General features: G+C 45.3%; 1 protein-coding gene across 3 annotated transcripts in view; it reads right to left on the bottom strand.

The window, feature by feature from the left end:
* ST14 (ST14 transmembrane serine protease matriptase) overlaps positions 1-13,495 on the bottom strand; it is a 423,216-nt gene that overhangs the window by 81,671 nt on the left and 328,050 nt on the right. For all 3 annotated transcript variants that reach the window (XM_086956919.1, XM_086956920.1, XM_086956921.1), the window contains exons 11-13: positions 10,674-10,804; positions 9,902-10,006; positions 7,017-7,127 (exon numbers count right to left, since the gene is read on the bottom strand). In XM_086956919.1, coding sequence (XP_086813045.1) covers positions 7,017-7,127; positions 9,902-10,006; positions 10,674-10,804 — 347 coding nt within the window. The remainder of the gene's footprint in view (positions 1-7,016; positions 7,128-9,901; positions 10,007-10,673; positions 10,805-13,495) is intronic.

Raw genomic sequence — 13,495 nt, 5'->3', positions numbered from 1 at the left:
AGGGCGGCAATTGCAAAAACAACAAGTGATGGACTGAATGTGGATCAATGTCACACACTCCCCCAGTCAAAAGATCTGGGCCCAAATCCATCGTTTTTTTGCACTCCACACCACCCTGGGTTAGACAATGGCGATATGCAAATCAGCTCTGACCCTGTTGCCCCATGGGAACAGTCCAGTCCGAACTACAAAAGCCATGTCCTTCCCAGAACGGAATCAAGCATCCGAGGACCGGACCGGTTTCGAGGTAACACCTCTCATCAGCCCGGCTAGCTTGACTCCAAGTGGTGTGGAGTGCCTGGGACCCACGTCTGGGCATCCCCAGCGCACTTAGGGCGGCAATTGCAAAAACAACAAGTGATGGACTGAATGTGGATCAATGTCACACACTCCCCCAGTCAAAAGATCTGGGCCCAAATCCATCGTTTTTTTGCACTCCACACCACCCTGGGTTAGACAATGGCGATATGCAAATCAGCTCTGACCCTGTTGCCCCATGGGAACAGTCCAGTCCGAACTACAAAAGCCATGTCCTTCCCAGAACGGAATCAAGCATCCGAGGACCGGACCGGTTTCGAGGTAACACCTCTCATCAGCCCGGCTAGCTTGATAAGTGTACTGGGGATGCCCAGACGTGGGTCCCAGGCACTCCACACCACTGGAGTCAAGCTAGCCGGGCTGATGAGAGGTGTTACCTCGAAACCGGTCCGGTCCTCGGATGCTTGATTCCGTTCTGGGAAGGACATGGCTTTTGTAGTTCGGACTGGACTGTTCCCATGGGGCACAGGGTCAGAGCTGATTTGCATATCGCCATTGTCTAACCCAGGGTGGTGTGGAGTGCAAAAAAACGATGGATTAGGACCCAGATCTTTTGACTGGGTTGAATGTGTGACATTGATCCTCATTCGGTCCATCACCTGTTGTTTTTGCAATTCCGCTATAAGTGTACTGGGGATGCCCAGACGTGGGTCCCAGGCACTCCACACCACTGGAGTCAAGCTAGCCGGGCTGATGAGAGGTGTTACCTCGAAACCGGTCCGGTCCTCGGATGCTTGATTCCGTTCTGGGAAGGACATGGCTTTTGTAGTTCGGACTGGACTGTTCCCATGGGGCACAGGGTCAGAGCTGATTTGCATATCGCCATTGTCTAACCCAGGGTGGTGTGGAGTGCAAAAAAACGATGGATTAGGACCCAGATCTTTTGACTGGGTTGAATGTGTGACATTGATCCTCATTCGGTCCATCACCTGTTGTTTTTGCAATTCCGCTATAAGTGTACTGGGGATGCCCAGACGTGGGTCCCAGGCACTCCACACCACTGGAGTCAAGCTAGCCGGGCTGATGAGAGGTGTTACCTCGAAACCGGTCCGGTCCTCGGATGCTTGATTCCGTTCTGGGAAGGACATGGCTTTTGTAGTTCGGACTGGACTGTTCCCATGGGGCACAGGGTCAGAGCTGATTTGCATATCGCCATTGTCTAACCCAGGGTGGTGTGGAGTGCAAAAAAACGATGGATTAGGACCCAGATCTTTTGACTGGGTTGAATGTGTGACATTGATCCTCATTCGGTCCATCACCTGTTGTTTTTGCAATTCCGCTATAAGTGTACTGGGGATGCCCAGACGTGGGTCCCAGGCACTCCACACCACTGGAGTCAAGCTAGCCGGGCTGATGAGAGGTGTTACCTCGAAACCGGTCCGGTCCTCGGATGCTTGATTCCGTTCTGGGAAGGACATGGCTTTTGTAGTTCGGACTGGACTGTTCCCATGGGGCACAGGGTCAGAGCTGATTTGCATATCGCCATTGTCTAACCCAGGGTGGTGTGGAGTGCAAAAAAACGATGGATTAGGACCCAGATCTTTTGACTGGGTTGAATGTGTGACATTGATCCTCATTCGGTCCATCACCTGTTGTTTTTGCAATTCCGCTATAAGTGTACTGGGGATGCCCAGACGTGGGTCCCAGGCACTCCACACCACTGGAGTCAAGCTAGCCGGGCTGATGAGAGGTGTTACCTCGAAACCGGTCCGGTCCTCGGATGCTTGATTCCATTCTGGGAAGGACATGGCTTTTGTAGTTCGGACTGGACTGTTCCCATGGGGCACAGGGTCAGAGCTGATTTGCATATCGCCATTGTCTAACCCAGGGTGGTGTGGAGTGCAAAAAAACGATGGATTAGGACCCAGATCTTTTGACTGGGTTGAATGTGTGACATTGATCCTCATTCGGTCCATCACCTGTTGTTTTTGCAATTCCGCTATAAGTGTACTGGGGATGCCCAGACGTGGGTCCCAGGCACTCCACACCACTGGAGTCAAGCTAGCCGGGCTGATGAGAGGTGTTACCTCGAAACCGGTCCGGTCCTCGGATGCTTGATTCCGTTCTGGGAAGGACATGGCTTTTGTAGTTCGGACTGGACTGTTCCCATGGGGCACAGGGTCAGAGCTGATTTGCATATCGCCATTGTCTAACCCAGGGTGGTGTGGAGTGCAAAAAAACGATGGATTAGGACCCAGATCTTTTGACTGGGTTGAATGTGTGACATTGATCCTCATTCGGTCCATCACCTGTTGTTTTTGCAATTCCGCTATAAGTGTACTGGGGATGCCCAGACGTGGGTCCCAGGCACTCCACACCACTGGAGTCAAGCTAGCCGGGCTGATGAGAGGTGTTACCTCGAAACCGGTCCGGTCCTCGGATGCTTGATTCCGTTCTGGGAAGGACATGGCTTTTGTAGTTCGGACTGGACTGTTCCCATGGGGCACAGGGTCAGAGCTGATTTGCATATCGCCATTGTCTAACCCAGGGTGGTGTGGAGTGCAAAAAAACGATGGATTAGGACCCAGATCTTTTGACTGGGTTGAATGTGTGACATTGATCCTCATTCGGTCCATCACCTGTTGTTTTTGCAATTCCGCTATAAGTGTACTGGGGATGCCCAGACGTGGGTCCCAGGCACTCCACACCACTGGAGTCAAGCTAGCCGGGCTGATGAGAGGTGTTACCTCGAAACCGGTCCGGTCCTCGGATGCTTGATTCCGTTCTGGGAAGGACATGGCTTTTGTAGTTCGGACTGGACTGTTCCCATGGGGCACAGGGTCAGAGCTGATTTGCATATCGCCATTGTCTAACCCAGGGTGGTGTGGAGTGCAAAAAAACGATGGATTAGGACCCAGATCTTTTGACTGGGTTGAATGTGTGACATTGATCCTCATTCGGTCCATCACCTGTTGTTTTTGCAATTCCGCTATAAGTGTACTGGGGATGCCCAGACGTGGGTCCCAGGCACTCCACACCACTGGAGTCAAGCTAGCCGGGCTGATGAGAGGTGTTACCTCGAAACCGGTCCGGTCCTCGGATGCTTGATTCCGTTCTGGGAAGGACATGGCTTTTGTAGTTCGGACTGGACTGTTCCCATGGGGCACAGGGTCAGAGCTGATTTGCATATCGCCATTGTCTAACCCAGGGTGGTGTGGAGTGCAAAAAAACGATGGATTAGGACCCAGATCTTTTGACTGGGTTGAATGTGTGACATTGATCCTCATTCGGTCCATCACCTGTTGTTTTTGCAATTCCGCTATAAGTGTACTGGGGATGCCCAGACGTGGGTCCCAGGCACTCCACACCACTGGAGTCAAGCTAGCCGGGCTGATGAGAGGTGTTACCTCGAAACCGGTCCGGTCCTCGGATGCTTGATTCCGTTCTGGGAAGGACATGGCTTTTGTAGTTCGGACTGGACTGTTCCCATGGGGCACAGGGTCAGAGCTGATTTGCATATCGCCATTGTCTAACCCAGGGTGGTGTGGAGTGCAAAAAAACGATGGATTAGGACCCAGATCTTTTGACTGGGTTGAATGTGTGACATTGATCCTCATTCGGTCCATCACCTGTTGTTTTTGCAATTCCGCTATAAGTGTACTGGGGATGCCCAGACGTGGGTCCCAGGCACTCCACACCACTGGAGTCAAGCTAGCCGGGCTGATGAGAGGTGTTACCTCGAAACCGGTCCGGTCCTCGGATGCTTGATTCCGTTCTGGGAAGGACATGGCTTTTGTAGTTCGGACTGGACTGTTCCCATGGGGCACAGGGTCAGAGCTGATTTGCATATCGCCATTGTCTAACCCAGGGTGGTGTGGAGTGCAAAAAAACGATGGATTAGGACCCAGATCTTTTGACTGGGTTGAATGTGTGACATTGATCCTCATTCGGTCCATCACCTGTTGTTTTTGCAATTCCGCTATAAGTGTACTGGGGATGCCCAGACGTGGGTCCCAGGCACTCCACACCACTGGAGTCAAGCTAGCCGGGCTGATGAGAGGTGTTACCTCGAAACCGGTCCGGTCCTCGGATGCTTGATTCCGTTCTGGGAAGGACATGGCTTTTGTAGTTCGGACTGGACTGTTCCCATGGGGCACAGGGTCAGAGCTGATTTGCATATCGCCATTGTCTAACCCAGGGTGGTGTGGAGTGCAAAAAAACGATGGATTAGGACCCAGATCTTTTGACTGGGTTGAATGTGTGACATTGATCCTCATTCGGTCCATCACCTGTTGTCTTTGCAATTCCGCTATAAGTGTACTGGGGATGCCCAGACGTGGGTCCCAGGCACTCCACACCACTGGAGTCAAGCTAGCCGGGCTGATGAGAGGTGTTACCTCGAAACCGGTCCGGTCCTCGGATGCTTGATTCCGTTCTGGGAAGGACATGGCTTTTGTAGTTCGGACTGGACTGTTCCCATGGGGCACAGGGTCAGAGCTGATTTGCATATCGCCATTGTCTAACCCAGGGTGGTGTGGAGTGCAAAAAAACGATGGATTAGGACCCAGATCTTTTGACTGGGTTGAATGTGTGACATTGATCCTCATTCGGTCCATCACCTGTTGTTTTTGCAATTCCGCTATAAGTGTACTGGGGATGCCCAGACGTGGGTCCCAGGCACTCCACACCACTGGAGTCAAGCTAGCCGGGCTGATGAGGTGTTACCTCGAAACCGGTCCGGTCCTCGGATGCTTGATTCCGTTCTGGGAAGGACATGGCTTTTGTAGTTCGGACTGGACTGTTCCCATGGGGCACAGGGTCAGAGCTGATTTGCATATCGCCATTGTCTAACCCAGGGTGGTGTGGAGTGCAAAAAAACGATGGATTAGGACCCAGATCTTTTGACTGGGTTGAATGTGTGACATTGATCCTCATTCGGTCCATCACCTGTTGTTTTTGCAATTCCGCTATAAGTGTACTGGGGATGCCCAGACGTGGGTCCCAGGCACTCCACACCACTGGAGTCAAGCTAGCCGGGCTGATGAGAGGTGTTACCTCGAAACCGGTCCGGTCCTCGGATGCTTGATTCCGTTCTGGGAAGGACATGGCTTTTGTAGTTCGGACTGGACTGTTCCCATGGGGCACAGGGTCAGAGCTGATTTGCATATCGCCATTGTCTAACCCAGGGTGGTGTGGAGTGCAAAAAAACGATGGATTAGGACCCAGATCTTTTGACTGGGTTGAATGTGTGACATTGATCCTCATTCGGTCCATCACCTGTTGTTTTTGCAATTGTCGTCCAATGGCTGACGCAGCCTTCCCATTTTGCGTAAGTGCCACACTGCCGCAAAATCGCGGCAGCATGAAACGGGTTAAGGTAGAATTTTGTATTTGTTATAAAGCATGTTTCTTTTATTGCATTGGTGTATTTTTGTGGACCTCCGTTGGAGTTCCGTAACAAATAAACTAAGTGAATTGAATTGAACTTCAAATATTCCTACAGATGCTAACAAATATTTCAAGTCAGTCTGCACTAAGACAGCTGGTCAGAAATCCCAGATTCTCCTACCACTTGTATGCAGAAAGGTGTGTGAGGATTGTGGCATTCTGCCAGTCACAACATAGGCAGCTGGCTTCTGGTGTTGGGATCATTCAGGTGCCTCTGCTCTACTGCTGAGGACTGAGAAACTGGAGATTCGGCATGGGACCTAATCCATAGCATTTTCTCCCCCTTGGTAGGTGGCGCGCACCCATAAAACACATCATGCTGTCAGATTGTGCGTTTGCAAATTATGCAAGGCAGGTCTGCTTGCACTGTAGGGGATGTTCAATGCTTCATAAGAGTCTAATTTCCTATATTCTTAATCATAGCATAATTTTTTTTCAAGTTCAAGTGTTGTCAACTGTTTCAGGAAGGGATTTTTTTGTTTAACATTCAGGATAGATGGATTTCGTTTAGTGTTGTGGGTTTTGGATTCTCAGTTTCCAGTAAAACTTGTGGCTTGGACTTTTTTGTTTTTATGTCTGGTTTATCATCTCAGACCTCAGGATTAAGTAGGCTTTTACTTGTATGCTTTGTTGGTCCCTTTACATGTGTTTCGGTTGATTTTGGAGCTATCGTTGGTTGGATTGAGCTTGCTGTACCAATGACAATTGAACATTTGTCAAATACAAAGACATTTTCTGTTTATTGCGCTGTACAATTAATTGTCAGCGTTAAAAACTGGTAATACACTTGCATTTTAATGAACTCTTCCATGTCTCATCTAAAGTTTCTTGACCAGGGAGTCACAGGAGACTGCAAGGTGGCGTCCTCAAAGCTTAACATCCCAAGTGCCTAATTTGCTTAACCCACTAATTTTTCCTATAAATAAATCTAGCTATATGTTAAGCACGGCCATTACTATTTTATGATAGAGTGCTTTATATAGAACAATTAACAGAGATGTGTGCATATAAGTTATTTAATAGGAAAGATGAAAATCAGGAGTAAACGTGGTCTTTTGTTAACTACTGCAGAACACTTTAGAGAAATACTTTACCAACACAATTTAAAAAAATCATTAAACAAGCATAATGGATGACAGACTCCATTCAGTGGCTTAGTCAAGAAGTACAATTTTACAGTGGATGTATAAATGAAGGACATAAGCAGTTATCAGAAACCGCTCCATTGGTACCCTTGCCACTGCACAATTATGGCTAAACAAGAGTGCATCGGAGTGGGAAACTATCCAGGACGGCTTTTGTCAACTTACGACATTCTAGTTCATCACTGTCATCTCCACAGTCGTTTACTCCGTCACACTTCCAGTAACGTGGTTTACACAACTTGCTTGTCCTGCACCGAAACTGATCAGCAGTGCATGCTGTGGGAAGAGCCAAAACAGAGCAGTGAGAAATGTATTTTCAGCGCTAACAGCTCTTAGGTATGCTTGTTTATTAAATGGCACAGACCGTGTACCTAATGGCTGATGGAATTGTAACCAGCAAACTGCAAAAGCCATCAGAACCCTATAAACCAGTTAAAGCTTGCAGACATGCTGGAATCTTGCAGTAAGCCAAACTATTATTTCCTGCACGATTTCCATGAAAAAATAAAACTTATCCTCTACTGGAATTATAGAAAAGGGAAAAGTAAAACAATATTATATATTTTCCAAATGTAGGAAAATCCTTATGTATTCACACTGCTTGAAATGCTCGGAACTGTGGCTTTTCTCAATGCTCATGTTGCTCTACTACATGTTGTTTAATTTGATTGTAAATGCGAAAACCTCAATAAAAATATTTTTAAAAATGTAAGCAACCATTCACCTAATTTGCCCTATAATGCTGATGCAGACGTAGTTTTGAAATGAAGGGGAATATTTTTTTAATACTCAAAATTAAACCTATGAAACAATACAAAACATGCTTTAACGTTTAATTACCCAAGCTCATTTTAAAGTCAATGCTTTATGTTTTAATTAGAATGTAAAAAAAGGTAACCTAATTAACCTTTTAACTAGATTTGTGTTCAACCAAAGCAATTTATCAATCAAATGTACACATAACAAACCAAGCTTTGCTTTCTCAATTTTTGATCTTGGTGAGCAGGCTAGGAAAGCCAAGCAATCGGCTGGCAAAAATGTCACTCAGTCCTTTAAATTACAGGCTGCTAAAAAAAAAAAATAGATTTGTATCTTCCGTACTAACTCTAAAGTGCAGCCGAAGGAAATAAAAGTAGAAAGTAAGCGTATATGGTTATATGCCACACTTTGTAGATGATGTTTGTGGTGATTACTTTGTTAAAGCCAGCAACTTCATGAAAAAGGTATCATACGTATTTGAAGACAACTAGTAAAACGTAAGAAAACGTTCTGCAAATGTTTTCTAATGCTCCAAATGCAAATACAGAATGTGCACTCTATAAATCTGCAAATTTTAATTGAGGTCTTCAACTACACAAGTGAAAACTACATTGCTCCCAGAAGTCAAAGGGCTTGGGCCAGGTAGCATTTCCACTAGTGCCTGACGATAATTGCTCAAACCAACGAAAAACATACTTTGTACTTGCAAACCAAACCAATGAAGAAAAAATGGGTGGTATTTGGGAGCAATGAGAGTCATTAAATCACTAAATCCAACGTTGGCTTTTAGTAATAGATCTATATCGTTAGTATTTCTCACACCAGGTTCGGCACAGTGTTGGTACAACTCATAGTGGGATACTAGCAATGCTGCACAGCCACTTTACCCAACACTTGCTAACACTCAAACTTATAACAAAACAAAGAGTTCCACCTTTTTGGCTAGGTACACACTGTACATATACCACAAACCTACAAATACAACATACTGAGAGTACAGCTTACACTGGGGCACTTACTGTGATGGAGTTAACCATCCACAGGAGCACTTTAACTGTTACATGCACACTTCACATTCCTATCACTGTAGCATACTCACAGCTGTACAATCATTGGATCCATTACTCGAGGCTCATCGGAGTCAAACAGTTGTATGACTTACAAAAGAATACTCTTGATTTTCCACAGTTATATCCAAAATTGAAACACTTCTACTGTTACTGTCACTAGGTTACATTTAGTATATTAAATCTATGTTGTGGGCACCAATGGGAATTATTTCAATGGACAGTACTCTTTGCCACCTTCCTCACTGTCGCGGTCTACAATTTCTTAAATTTACAATAAACCAGTCCCTCTTATTTCTACTAAGGTCAAGGAGACAAGACAGTTAATTGAGTGTTCCTTAACCATTTCATGTATGGGGAACTCCTCTTTTTCCACAAACTGTAAGGGATTGTTGCTCACACACCCATACAGTGTGCAAGTCCAGGCCCATTGCAGGGACTTTGGTAAGGACATATCTGAAGTCGTCATGGGATTCCAGCAGTGGTGTCTTGCAGCTGCTGCCAGGTTATGATCAAAAAGTGAGGTAGGTAAGGCTTACCCTTCCGGGCCAACACCCTCTCCTCGTTCAGACATGTAAATATTTTGGGGGAAAGCACGTTCGTTTTTTAACAAATGAAGCATTATTTACACTTGAAAGCTCATAATAATACACAGATAATATATTTAATTATTTCGAAAACCACTGGCTTGCGACACATATGTTTCACAGATAACTGTGTTTAGGGCAATTTTTCAGGTAACCAATCTTCTGACCGCTGCTTTTGGTTACGCGCTGTAAAAATAGCCAAAGACTTAGCACAATCACTGTTTAAGCATAAATAATGCTGGATAAATACCTCTTTAAAGGAAGTATTACACTAGCATTTTCTGACCGTTACACCGTACGCATAATTTTTAATTCTACCACAAAAAATGTTTCACAGCCAAGCAGTGGGGGCACAAAACACAGGTGAACTACCATAATTGTGTAACTTAACATCCACTTTACACAATATACAATTCGTCAAGGTTATTCACTTAAGATAATTGCTATGTACTTAAATTCTATGTTCAAAGTCCAAGAATGCAAAATAAAGAAACTGTTACAATTAAGTGCCGTTTCTCACAATCCCATATTATGGACCAGAAGACATGGGCATCAAACTCTAGGCCACATCAGGTTATAGACATTTAAGTGCGCAAGTGCAGATTGAAGATTTTAAAGAGAAGTAACATGGACTTACTGCATTCCTGTTCATCACTGAAGTCACCACAGTCGTTCCACCCGTCACACTGCAGCTCTTTATTTATACATCGCCCGCTCTTACATGCAAACTGCTGAGGGCATGCTTAAGGTAATGAGAAAAGGAATGCACAAGTGAGTGTAACATACTTTACCAAGGGTCTCAAAATTCGTTAGAGGAAGTTACAGATTATGAATCAAAAAACTAGGAGCGCAAATAGTGTCCGAAAAAAATTCAAATATTTCGGAATAAGAGCTTCAGTCATAAATCCTAATAATCAGCTTTGAAACATAAATATTCTTGCGTGCCAATGTGAATATAAGTCGTGCTTCAGAAAACGGCGCACTGGAAAGTGCACAAATGTCATCACAAAAAATATCAATGTACCGTTTCCATAAAGTCGTCAGATATACTCACAGGGCAGGAGTTTAAGACTTTTGCAGGCGTTTGGTGACATTTACTGTGACCTAGCCACTGCACAGTAGTATATATAGTCTTCAAACTCACATTATTGTTTTTTCGTCGCTCAAGGTGATATGCAAGAGTAACTTCTGGGTGTGTTCCAGAAGGTGAATTACTGCCTATGATCTTTTAGGCTACCAAGATGGCTGTACAACCAGCAGTCTTTTGCACCCAAGCAATCCTGGGCATATCCCAGGTCATGGAACGTTTTTCACTTCTCTGCAGCGTACTGGAGAGAACTTAAAGTAGGCTAACCCCCACCACTCAAGCACTAAGCAAAGCAAATGTACATTTCCTTTTATCAACTTACGGTCGCTAGGCTCATAGGACAGGTACTCTGCTGAGAAGCCCGTGTCTGTGTATGATTTGTCAGAGTGTAGACGTACGGTCATTTTGTTACTGTTGCTGGACACCACAAATTGAGAACGCTCCCCACAGTACCTGTCACAGAACACAACAGAGGCAGTTAGGGAAAGTGACAACAGATATAACAGACAAGTAAACCAGATGCATTGTTCCAGATCCAATTGTAACAACTGAGAAAAGGTTATGTAAGCAGATGGTAGAGAACTGAGCTAACTAACTCGAGACCTGTTTTCATTGTGTGGATAATAATGCCATCCCATACTATGAGATCCAACTTTAATTGCCACTTTTAAGTATACCTGGTGTTTTTTGCAGGGCGTTCTGCACTTATGTCTAGAGTATGCCCCTTTATTGCGGTCTTTAAAAATGAGTGAGTTCTCTACATTTTTATTTTGTTTGAAAAATGTGTTGTGCTATAAATTATTCACAAATGAACATGCAAAAAAAACACTTAACTGGTAGCGGGTAAGAGTCACTAGGGTGCTGTTTTTTATTTTACCACACGAAAGCCTCTCAACTTTAGTTGGTGCTTTAAATGAGTTTCTAAATGTTTTTTTTTTTTTTAATAACATGCAAATATTCATGCCCCACACATGTCAACGGGAGAACCGTACAGCTTGTCCTGAACTACAAAGTAAAAAACTGCTTTCTGGTAGTCTTAGTTCCGCTAAACAAACAGAATGTATGTTCATCACTGTCCTCTTCATGAAGAGGGGCCCGACTTCGCTCTAAGCACAAGTCGAGTCAAATGTATTGTTAGTTTTTGTGTCTTTAGCACATTTCTGCACATTAGGCCAATAGTAAGAATGTCCTGCCTTATCCAGATATGGAGGAGTTAAAGAAGAGGAACAGCCCTGTTGGGCATGGCCTTAGGGGGAATTCCTTGAAACTGTTTGCTGTTTGTACTTCTAGTCTTTGCCTACTCTGTTACCCTAGCCCTTTAGGCACGTTCCAGCTGTACTGCAGTGGGAAGGTACGAGCCCCCTCCCCCAACTGGTGAGAACAGGATGCCTACATGACTGAGTAGGTGTGTTCCCTGAGAGCGCCCTATAGAAAGGGTACACCATATACCCAAGGCAGTTACAGCACTGGCGAGAAGTGGGAGGCAGCGGGACTCAATTGTCAGTCATGTATCCTGCTCAGGTTCACTTGAAGAGCCATCACCGAGGGGGCCTCCCCTATTTCCAGATCAGCTCTAGGGTGCGTCCGGAGGTGTAAAGCTTGGGGTAGGGGAGTGGCCGGGCAGGGACATGGATATGTAACTTCCTGAGAAGGGAAGACTCCCCAAGTGGGTTCTCTCTACCTCAGAGGTACACTGGCTCAGTGGGACTCATCTAGGGCTGCAGATACCCTGGCTGTGGCATGAGGGCCTGGGGCACTTCTCTATTGGTGCAATGTGAAAGTGCACACCCCTTCTTAGCCGTGGTAGGAGGGGAAGCTTACCTGTTGAGGTGAAACAGATCACCCGCCTGCCATTCAGTAGCCACTAGTAGGGATTGGTGGCTGGGAGAGGTGGGGTAGAAAGAAAAAGTAAAGAAAACTTGCATGCTGGTCACGGGTAAGTTAGACTTGGAAACGCAAGTCTTGTCAATGCTTCACACAAGCTGCCCGCTTAATAGAGATCCAGTCTCTCCACACCGATCACTGTCGGATCGGCTACAAAGGATTTGTACTTCTGGGCCCCCTTGTGATGCGTGTTTGATCCGCAGTTCGACAACTACTTCCACAATCATGGATTCAACTCCCCCACATCAGCAGATTCTTCGCTGATACTGAACCTATGGTGCAATTCCTGAAGTTCCGGACCACGGCGACTAAATTACCCGTGTCCTCCCATCCAGCACTGCCTCTCGACCCAACCCAGTCCTGATGATGATCCAGATTCATGTGGATCGAAACGCCGTCGACCTTCCAGCGCGACCATAGGCGTATTACACAAAGTGGTTCACGAATAGTACATTGAACCGAAGTAGAAACTAAGGGCCATATGTATCATTGAAATTCGCATTCGCAAAGGCCGTAATTCGCAGAATTTCGGCATTTGCAAATGGGAATTTGCAAAATGATATGTATGAAGGAAAATCCAATGCAAAATAAGGAATCGCAAAATTTGAGATTCCTTATTTTGCGATTGCATTTAAGGAATAGCAAATTTTGCGATCCTTAAATGCAATGTAAGAAGGCAAAAAAATTTGCTTAATGGCCTTAAGGAATCGCAAATTACCACCAGCTTCTTGCTGGTGGTAAGTTGCGAATTCCTTTAAAAATGCACATTTTTGCATTTTTCAAAGTACCATGTGACGCACATACATGCCCTTAGGGTCACCCCTGCACCCTTGAAATTATTCTCAATTTGCGATTAGCAAATTGCGAATTTGCAAATGGAGAAAAAATTCCCATTCCTTCCTATGGGCCTCCTGGCCCATAGAAATGAATGGGAAAGTATTCCTTAATTGCGAATTCGCAATTTGCGAATTCGCAATTAAGGAATATCAAGGAATCGCAAAAAAAAAATCGGTTTTCTTGATAAAAACCATTTTGCGATTCTGAAATAGCGATTTCTTAAAAATCGCTATTGCAGAATCGCAAATTGGTTCCTTGATACATATGGCCCTTACTCCTGAACTGACCTGGAATCGTTTTTTGCCTATTACTCACTGTATATTTATGCACCAGTTACTTTGCGCCGCCCACGCTGATCACATTGTCACCTGCGTCGTTACCTTGGTTTTCACTCACACACCTCGAACACCATTCGGGTGCAAT

This window comes from Lissotriton vulgaris, chromosome 2_1 (genome assembly GCF_964263255.1).
Source record: "Lissotriton vulgaris chromosome 2_1, aLisVul1.2, whole genome shotgun sequence".
In the NCBI taxonomy this organism is placed as follows: Eukaryota; Metazoa; Chordata; class Amphibia; order Caudata; family Salamandridae; genus Lissotriton; species Lissotriton vulgaris.
Note: the sequence above shows the minus strand (reverse complement) of the source record. Positions and strands in the feature narration are given on the sequence as shown.